We start from the raw sequence: 9708 nt of genomic DNA, 5'->3' as shown, positions 1-9708 counted from the left end.
TTATACCTTTTCATTAATTTTTTTTTACCGATATTTTTCTAATTCTTTTGTCGATATTCATCAAATGATTTGAATTTGAATCCTCCAGAATTCATCTATTATTAAGTACAATATTCTATTTAAAGATAGCTAACTAAACCTAGCATGTTCCCTCAGCATAGCCTTTTAAGGCGTGGGCAAGGTAGGAGACCCCAAATTTAGAACAAAGGGGGTCGCTTTCTAGCATTTCTTGTATCAAACTTTTATGGATTGTCGTTTTAGGTCAAAAATGTCGAATTCATTGCAATTATACGACATTGTGCCAAACTAAGAGACAACACAAATCTCGAAAGTCATACATAGATCCGAGGTAGAGTAGTCAAGGCCTCCCTTGCCCATTAATTAAGTTTAGTATTTAAGGTGTTGAGCTTACTACATCCAAAAAGAAAATTAATTAAATTAATTACGTTTAGGGGCATTGAGCTTTTCTCTTCTAAACCTCACGAATCACATGGTCAGACAAATACTAATTCTGATAAGCAATGAAATGCTTCCCGTGAGATTTTTTATTAAAAAATGTTAATTGATATTTTTTAAAATTTAAATTTAACTAATCTTGTTTATCGTTTATAAACACCTATCATCGCCACTTGAATCGGTCGTAAATTTGACAATTCGGTATATATGCTGCATGATATTAATGAGTTTGATTTTGAATTCTTTAAGTACTATTTAAATAGATTACTACTATAGTACTGTGCAATGTGATGGCCTAGCAATGATTCAATGCTATAAGACAAGGCCAATCCGAAAGTGGGGGGTTGGGTTTTGTTTTCCCTAATGATTTTCCATAAAACCATGGACTTGCTTGGCTAAAGTTGGACAATTAGGCAATAATTGTTGTTTGGGGTTAGTGATTTCTTATCTTACAATCTTCTAATAATGAACTTGTTGTTGTTTTACTGAAAAAAAATAAAGGGGTCACACTTCTTATCTCATCTAGGCTTCTATTTAAATAACAAAGTGGCTAATAGAGAATGGGGAGGGGAGGAAAATGCCCCAACCAAATGCAAGTGCCAGTTATATTCCTTCTCTCTTCTTATCCAACCCTGTGAGGCAAAACCCATAGTGGCAGCTCACAATTTGTGAACACAAGCAGTCCTCTTTTCTCACAATATTTATTCTTGAGGTAACTCATGGTGGGGTGGTGATCATCATCTTCATCTTCCTTTTTAGGTCTAATCAGAGTCGTGCCGGCTCTTCTTACATCATCTGGACTGAACCAGCAGTGTAAGAATTCAGATAACTTCATGTTAACCTTAAAATAATGAAAAAAAGAAAACAAAGATAACATTAAAAATTTGCACGTGTTTGCAAGCACTCAACTTTGCTGCAACTGAAGTAGATATATATTTTATGCTTAAAGGTTGGTTCGATCAATATAATTTACACAGTTGATGGAGTGGGTATTGGTTTCCCCCATGGAAGTGCTTAGTTGCTTTTCTAAAGGTTAAAGTCTTCCTTCTTTCTTCCCATAAAAATTTTCAGGGCATTTCCTTATATTTCTTATAAGATTAATTGTTAGGGCAATGGGAATTTCCCATTGGAGCATAAGAAGATGATAAGAGAGAGAGAGCAACACATATAGAAAGTGGAACATTAGGAATTCGACTGATGTTGAAAGTAAGTGCAAATGTCTTATCTGCCACCCCTACATTCAACAACATTTCCTTTCTTCCATATACAATTGATTTCATTTTACTTGTTGATAAATCCAATAATTGAATGTGATTGATTATTTTTAAAGGTTTTTTTGGTCAATAGATTTTGAAATTTTTAAAATTTGAACTGTTAAATTGTACGATAAAATTAAATATATATGAATGTCCATTCAATAGTTCATGGTCGATTGAAATGTACAATAAGCTTAAAGCTTGATGGTTACTGGTGATTCAGCTCATGAGCCCACCCCCATGTTCGCATCAATAGACTTCTTCTTTCATTATTGAATTTTCCATTTTCTCTTATGACACACTATAAATCATTTTGCATTGCAAAACACTTTTACTTTTTCATTATGGAGTATAAGTATATATGGTAATTAATTAATACTAATATAGTTATCAAAAATTACCCACTCGCATGGTTTAATTAATTATTGAATAAGACATAATTTTTAATTAAAAAAATTACAATTTCAAATTCTAATCAAGAAGAAATGTGGTGTTAAAGTCAAGAAAGGAACAATTCAAAGCCAATGTGAAGCCCATACATGAATAAGAAGCAAAATTAATGCAATTAAATGCCTCATATGGCCTACAGAATATCATGCTCTAAGTTGGTGATATGAAGGAAAGTTTTCAAAGTTACATTATTTACATATATAACATTATGCGTTACATATGCTTTAACAATGTATAGTATTTATATATTATCATTGACAATGTATTATGTATAATTACATTTTTATCTTAATTTTATTATATTATTTAGGCCACTAGATGATTACCACATTACTTTTGTAGACCCACACGAGAACTCTTATATCATCTTTATAATAATAAGAATTCCATTGATTCCTAATTTTTCCTATTCATCGTGCTTTTTAGCTCATCTTCCTATCTGTTCATTAATTAATTACTTAATGCTTTGCTTTTTTTTTTGCCTACAATTAAGTAATGATGAATTGTTAATATATAGGATTAGTCTTATCTAGGCAATAGCATCTTAGATTAAGGAGGGGATTATTATTAGTCTTCCCACTTTGAATAAAGAATTGTTCCTGTTGACCCTCTATAGATTGACTCTAAGTTAAAATAAAGTTTGAAATCGGAGGCTGAGCTGGATTGTCTTTGAACACATGGCAAAATTTGATTGGATTATATAGACTAAAACGAGGGCCAAACAAAGTTCAATGGTTTCGACCTTTGGGTGACTCCGCGTGACTTGGAGCAGTGCTCATAAAATAATGAAAAGTGCAAATAGCTTTTAAAAAGGGTTATGAATTTTAGATCGATTGTGTATTAAAATATAGAATTATAAATTTGAACGAGTTAAAAATAAATAATACTTTATAAGTTGATATTAATTGTGACATAATATCAAATGACAGTGGGGCTAGGCTTAGGTACTTGACATGGTTATGTTGACAATGAAGAATGTGAGGGGCCGGGTGGGCAATAGGGCTTTCCTCCCCGTGAGAGAAGTCATTTTCTTTTGTTTCATCAATCTTAATAGACAAAAAGCCAAGGGAGAAAGAAAGCTTTGAATTAACCACTCCATCACGTGGACTCCAGTCAACATCCCATCTCTCTTTTCTTTCTTTTAGAGGAGAAGACTCTTTTTTTTTTTTCTCCTTCTTATAGTAATAAAAAACTTTATCCGCTCATCCATTGCGTCACCATGCAAAAAACAAAACCATGGAGATGAATGGCGGTGTCATGGGCCTACGGCCAAATTCAAGCCCAATTCTTAACTTATTGGTTTGTAATGGGCTTCCTAGCCCACCTGATAACGGGCCACACGAAATACATAATCTTTCTAATTTATTACTAGTTTACCATTGGGCCTTGCGTCCGTTCCCAAATTTTTCTTCAATTTTTCATAAATCTTTTTTTTCTTTTTTTGAATACACTTTTTTATGGTAAATTCTATTTACATCTCTTACAGTTTTCTTTTTTTCACATGTTATCTTAAGATTTTTTTTTCTTAATTAACATTTTGTAATAATTTCTGTGCTTATAGGAAGACAGATTATTAATTTTACTATTTAAAATTAATTTACTTGTTCAAATTTATCAGTACTTTTATAATTTTATTAAGTAAAATTAACAACTTAATTCCTTGTAAAAAAAAAAGTTGTCCATGGAAGAATAATTAAAACCAATAAATCATTGTGGTATGAGAAAAGTTAAAAATTTAAAAGATATAATTGAATTTTTTTGGCATGAAAATGACAACTTAAAATCATAAATAATGGAACTAACCTACATTTAATGTGAATAATTAAATTTAACAAATAATTTTGGACCGATATAATTATAGAATAATGAATCTTTTAATTAAGAGTAGTTGCCTTAGCTGGGTTGACGAGGGGGAATCATGCTCGAGGCGATTAGATCCCGAGAAAGATACCAAAAGCACGCGCTCGGATAAGATGGTTCACGCGCATGCGTAGCAGCCAAGCTACGCTTTTTCTTTAACAGGAAAATAACAGAAAAAGACTTAAAAACCGGAGTCAGCTCAAAGCGAAACACAGTTTCAACGGTAACTGAAAATCGGGGGTTTACTGTTTTAATACAAATTCGCACCAAAATTTCTTTAGCTTTCTCCTCAATCTTCCGCCCAGGTAATTTCCTTTTTTGCTTTCTTTTTCTTTAATTCTTTTCTCTATTTACTTCAATTTTGAATTATCATGAATTAGGTCACGAAAGGTTTAAAATCTCGTGTTCTTAATCCAATCTGAAGAATTTTCTTCTCCGGGAAAGAAATTCTGTAGAATTTGAATTAGATTACTTCGTTCTTCTGTTTTTTTTTTTTATTTCAATTTTTAGCTACTAATTGAACTAATTTTAAGGATTATTCGGTTCAGAACTTTAATTTCCTTGAAGGGCTTGCTTAATTTATCGTTTAACTTGAAAAAGTGATGGGAAAAAATTTTTGGGTTTTTTAATTATACTGTAGATTTTGTTGATGCATTATTCTTCCGGTCTTAACATGTTAGGCTGATTTTGATGTTTTAATTTTTGCTTTGTTTCTCTTTGTTTAACAGAAAGAGGTGAAATTTATGATAAGGCTGTTGCTAATTGAGCTTGGCTTGTTTAGATTTCTATCGTAGCAATGGCAAAACTGCTGCACATGGATTCCAGATGTGCAGCTAACATTTGTTTGTCAGAGCAGCCGGGTTCGTCTACACGCAAGTGGTACTTCAGCAGAGAAGAAATCGAGAATTATTCTCCGTCTAGGAAGGATGGAATCGACCTTGGGAGAGAGGAGCAGTTGCGGAAGTCGTATTGTTCGTTTATTCAAGAGCTTGGCATGAAGCTTAAAGTGTAAGTCCAGGGACTTTGTCCATTTTGAAGTACTCTATTGTAACTCGATGATCAGTTAAGTTTTTTCCCCTATCACCATTTAGGCCCCTTAGTTTTGCTGTTTCTGAGGTTGTTGCGCATATTGATTTTGAAGCATTATCTCTGATGTTGTGTTTCTAGTATGTTTAAGGATTGTTTCTTTACTTCATTCTCCTCCTCTTCCACAAGATTAAAAAATAATAAAAATGCTTGTAGAATAAATGAGATGCTACTGGATTCTTTAGAAATCCTCTCATTTTGCTTTTCAATGCATCACTTTAACTTCTCAAAATAAGGTTTGTCTTTTGCCATACTAGAAATGGTGATGAATGAATTTACTTGCAGGCCTCAAGTGGCAATAGCATGTGCAATGATGCTGTGCCACCGGTTTTACATGCGTCAATCTCATGCAAAGAATGATTGGCAGGTAGATGTTGTATTATTCTGTTTTCATACTTCCTTGTATCTTTCTCTTTTGAGATATAGAATTCTCAGTTTGTATGTTTTCCCACTAAGATGGGTGCTAATAAAGAGTAGATGCTGAAGTACTTTGCTTGAGACCCATTTATTAGCTACAATTAGATTAGCATTTGACTGCATTCTTTGGAACCAGGACATCAGTGAATTGATCTTAGAAATGAAAGATTCTAGATATTATTTTCTTACATACTATTGTTTATTTTCTAATATTTAGTATTAATTTTTGTTGTCTGAAAATTTTCTCGTGGAAAATTGGGCTTTTCTTCACATAGAAGAAGGAAGATGAGATGTTTTTAATTATTAAATTGTTCAAATTTCTACCTGGCTTGATTTTTCTTTTTTGTGAACATGTTTGTGAACTGTGCAGACTATTGCAACTGTTAGCACATTTCTTGCTTGCAAAATTGAGGAAACACCACGCTTGCTGCGGGATGTTATTGTTGTGGCCTATGAAATTATCTATAAACGGGACCCTTCTGCTCTGGGAAGAATCAGACAGAGAGTATGCAGATTGGTTGGGCTCAGCATGACTCTATGTTTTATCATTATCATACTCGCCTAATTTCTTGCCACTTTTTGTATGCAGGAAGTTTATGATAAGCAGAAGGAATTGATCTTAACCGGAGAGAGGCTTTTGTTGGTAACAATTGCATTTGATCTCGATATCCAACTCCCTTACAAGCCCCTTGTTGCAGCTGTGAAGAGATTGGAAATTTTTCCTAACCTTTTAAAAGTGGCATGGAATTTTGTGAATGATTGGTGAGGACTTGTTCATTCTAACCAAAACCACTGATCATTATGCTATTGTTGATTAAAATCTTATTTAATTTCCTTGTGGCTTTATGATATTTAATAATTTCGTGATTTGAACTTGCAGGCTTCGTACAACCTTGTGCCTGCAATACAAACCCCATTACATCGCGGCTGGTTCCATGTGTCTTGCTGCCAAATTTCAAAAAGTAAAGCTGCCAATGGAGAAGGGGAAAGTATGGTGGTTGGAATTTGATATTTCACCTAAACAATTACAAGGTTTGCTACTACAGATATCTTTCTGTCTAATTATGTGTATCTACTTCAATTTCTTACTCATGGTCATGATATTTTTAATGAACAGGAAATATGCTGATAACTAAAACGTTGGGTGAGGTTCTAATTTACTCCCCACACTTTGAAAAAGTGTTAGGCATGGACTATGAAGAACTTGTTTCAAATCACCTTGCTTTAACATTAACAGATGTTTTTCTTCTTAGAGAATAAGTATAATGACCCAAGCTTTATGAACATTTCTTTGAAATATCATGCATGGTCGTTTTTAACTTTTTTTTTTTATGGGGATGATTATCTTTCATTTCTAATTATTGTGGTTCAACATGAAAACTCTATTGTAAATCTTTTCAGAGGTCACTCAGCAGATGGTCAGGTTGTTAGAGTGTGACAAAGAACGAGCTTTATCATCAAGACATGAGAGGGCTGGACAATCTGTTGCTTTAGCTGGAAAGGCAATTATCAGTGGCACGCAATCTTGCACTTTGGCTGTGTCACATGCCAAGGATCAGTCTGGTGCTGGAGCTGAGAATAGCAAACTTAGCAAATCTCTGGACAGTTGTGTCAGGGATGTTAGTATGAAAGAAGTTCTACCACATCAGAGAAGTGATAGTGGTGTAAGTAGTGTTGTTGAGGATGGCAATGATAAGGATCAGCAAAGAACACAGGTGTCTGACCTAAACTCAAGTTTTAGGATTGTTTCATCGCATGCCTGTGGCGACAAAGAAGTCAGTGCGAAAGAAAATGTACCATGTCAAACCAGTGATAGCGGTGCAAGTACAGTTGTTGACAATGGTGAAGGCGAGTGTGAGCTAAGAACAGAAGAATCTGATCTGAACCCAAGCTTTAAGATTGTTTCAGTTCATAATACCTTTAGCAAGAGTGATGCTGACCGGATTAGAGAGAACTTGAAGAGGAGGAGATGTGATAGGGCTGCCAATCGGAAGTATGTTGGAGGCATAGAAGACGAGGCAGACAGTGAAGCAACTGAGGAATCTGACCCAAGCTTTAAGATTGTTTCAGTTCATAATACCTTTAGTAAGAGTGATGCTAACCGGATTAGAGAGACCCTGAAGAGGAGAAGATGTGATAGAGCTGCAAATCGGAAGTATGTCAGAGGCACAGATGACGAGGCAGACAGTGAAGCCTGGATAGAGAGAGAGCTGGAGGACGGAATAGAGCTGGAACCTACATCTTCCCATAAGCAAAGGAGGGCCTAAATACTCACTAGCCAGCCATCTGCCTTCTGACTTACTCCATCAAAATGACCTTCCCTTGGCACATTTATGGCATTACAAGAAAGACTATATGAATTCTATTCCATTCTTGGAACGACTATACTATTTCCACTTTGTTGTATACAATAGAATTATCCCAACATCTTTGCAGTAGGTTGAATTCATATTTTAGATCATTGACGCCAGAATTGCAACCATTCTTTACTATGAATTGTAAATGTACAGTTGAACTATAAGTTATTAGGAAAAATATTCATATTTGGTCACTTTAATGACTGTTGAATTGAAGAAAAAGAAATGGCTTCATCCCTAGAAAAAACCCAGCACAAACATCATCTCCTGTTGATCCATTATAGTGCATCTGTTTATGGTCTAGTCTTGGGCCTTTGAATATCTTTGAAGAAACTAAGAGCTGCAAAAGGCTGGGCCAGAAGTTAACTGTTTGATCTTCTCCTCAAGGTAAGCCCAGATGTATCCCTTCTTCTTCTTCTTCTTCTTCTTCTTTTTCTCTGTTCTTTCATTTTCTTTTAAATGTTTTTGTCTCATGGCTTATAATCTCAACGGCCCTGAATTAGCCACGTACTTGATTCGTTTTGTTATTGATTTCATCAAATACGTGTAGTTGCGTATGCATATTCGACAAGTTTAAGGTAACAATGGAATGATATTACTAAATCTGATTACGTTAATTTAGGACAATTTCATTTGGAAGTAGACAAAGAGAGAGAGAAAGAAAGAACAATTATTTACGTTTAATACAAGTAATTTAGTAAAAGGAGTGATAAGCTTTGCTTTTGAAATATTGAATGACAACTTAATTTGTTTTCCCATGCGTCTCACATACCCTTTTCGGCTTTTCCCATCACAATATTTCCGGATGCGTCTAGCTTTTAATTGTCTATCTATATATATCTATGTCATCAACCAATTTGCCATCATCCGTAAGCCTTTAGGTTTTGTTTTATTATGTTCCTCTCTAGCTAATCGTACACTTATTCAAAAGGGTTTTCTCTCCCCACCCTTCTCTTTCTTTCTTTTCCAATGTCATATCATATCAATGGCATTTGATTGCAAAAGGATTAAGAAACGTCTTCCAAAACTTCGTATTGAAAAATCTGTTTAGAAGCAAGCAGATGAAGCACTTTTCTTTTCAAGTGGGAGAGGAGGGGGAGATATGTGGAGATCAGTGGAACCCCCTATGCCTTGAAAAGCACGCACATAAAGCTCCTCACCCACCAAACCCGTCCTCCAAAGCTCCGGGCAGTAGCCATGTGGTTTTTCTTCAACAGAGTCATTCAATTTTCTCATGTCTCATAGGCTTTTTTACCAGGAAAATTTGTTGAAAGAAAAAGAATCTGGTCAACACTGTCTTATCTTCATATCATCCTTGATATACAAAGCTTTTTCCTTCTTTCTTTTGTTCTACATCTTTTTGGGGGGCAGACCCTTTCATCTTTTCTTGATTGTGTGGAGAACGTGATCCATCAAAGATCTCATATATGCAAGAACCCAAAGATAAAAACTTTGATCAAAGTGGTCTGTTCCTAGATGGCGACTCAAAATGTATAACATCACACTTGTATAAGCAGTAGACTTTGTGTCATTGGGCTTACTGGCTGAGTATCAACAAAGATAGCAAACGTGCATGGGGATGAATCTGCACCGTTGTTGTTGGACGATCTTGCATTAATTGTACCAAAACCTATTATAAGAAAAGAGAAGGAAAACCGTCAAATAGAGTAATAGGAAGATAAGGGTAATCACAAAGTATAAGGAAATATGTTTATATATATGGTTAAGTGGGGGGTGATGGAAAGCAATGGCCCCTTTGTGTTTGATTTAATTTTCATGCCCTAAGCTTGAAAAAAATAAAGCATATATTCTCTGTTGCTACAATG

General features: G+C 34.7%; 1 protein-coding gene across 3 annotated transcripts; it reads left to right on the top strand.

Moving 5' to 3' along the window:
• Nucleotides 4170-8082, top strand: LOC18591437 (cyclin-T1-4). Of its 3 annotated transcripts, none has more exons than XM_018126263.1 (7): nucleotides 4170-4327; nucleotides 4804-5030; nucleotides 5394-5475; nucleotides 5896-6042; nucleotides 6115-6287; nucleotides 6406-6557; nucleotides 6927-8082. In XM_018126263.1, exons 2-7 carry the CDS (start codon nucleotides 4819-4821, stop codon nucleotides 7790-7792), a joined length of 1632 nt encoding a protein of 543 aa, XP_017981752.1. In that variant the 5' UTR covers nucleotides 4170-4327; nucleotides 4804-4818; the 3' UTR covers nucleotides 7793-8082. The 3 variants fall into 3 exon arrangements, with proteins under 3 accessions (XP_017981752.1, XP_007017615.1, XP_017981751.1); XM_007017553.2 differs by having other exon boundaries at nucleotides 4171-4327; nucleotides 4751-5030; nucleotides 5896-6030; XM_018126262.1 differs by having other exon boundaries at nucleotides 4171-4327; nucleotides 4751-5030.

The sequence above is a fragment of the Theobroma cacao genome, chromosome 8 (assembly GCF_000208745.1).
Source record: "Theobroma cacao cultivar B97-61/B2 chromosome 8, Criollo_cocoa_genome_V2, whole genome shotgun sequence".
Lineage (NCBI taxonomy): Eukaryota > Viridiplantae > Streptophyta > Magnoliopsida > Malvales > Malvaceae > Theobroma > Theobroma cacao.
This window is presented reverse-complemented; position numbering and strand designations above follow the sequence as displayed.

Coding starts and splice junctions, on each gene's coding strand:
- LOC18591437 (XM_018126263.1), top strand. CDS start 4,819: ATGGCAAAACTGCTGCACATGGATTCCAGATGTGCAGCTAACATTTGT. Junction 6,288..6,405: donor TGGAATTTTGTGAATGATTG/GTGAGGACTTGT, acceptor TTGAACTTGCAG/GCTTCGTACAACCTTGTGCC. Junction 6,558..6,926: donor TTCACCTAAACAATTACAAG/GTTTGCTACTAC, acceptor AAATCTTTTCAG/AGGTCACTCAGCAGATGGTC.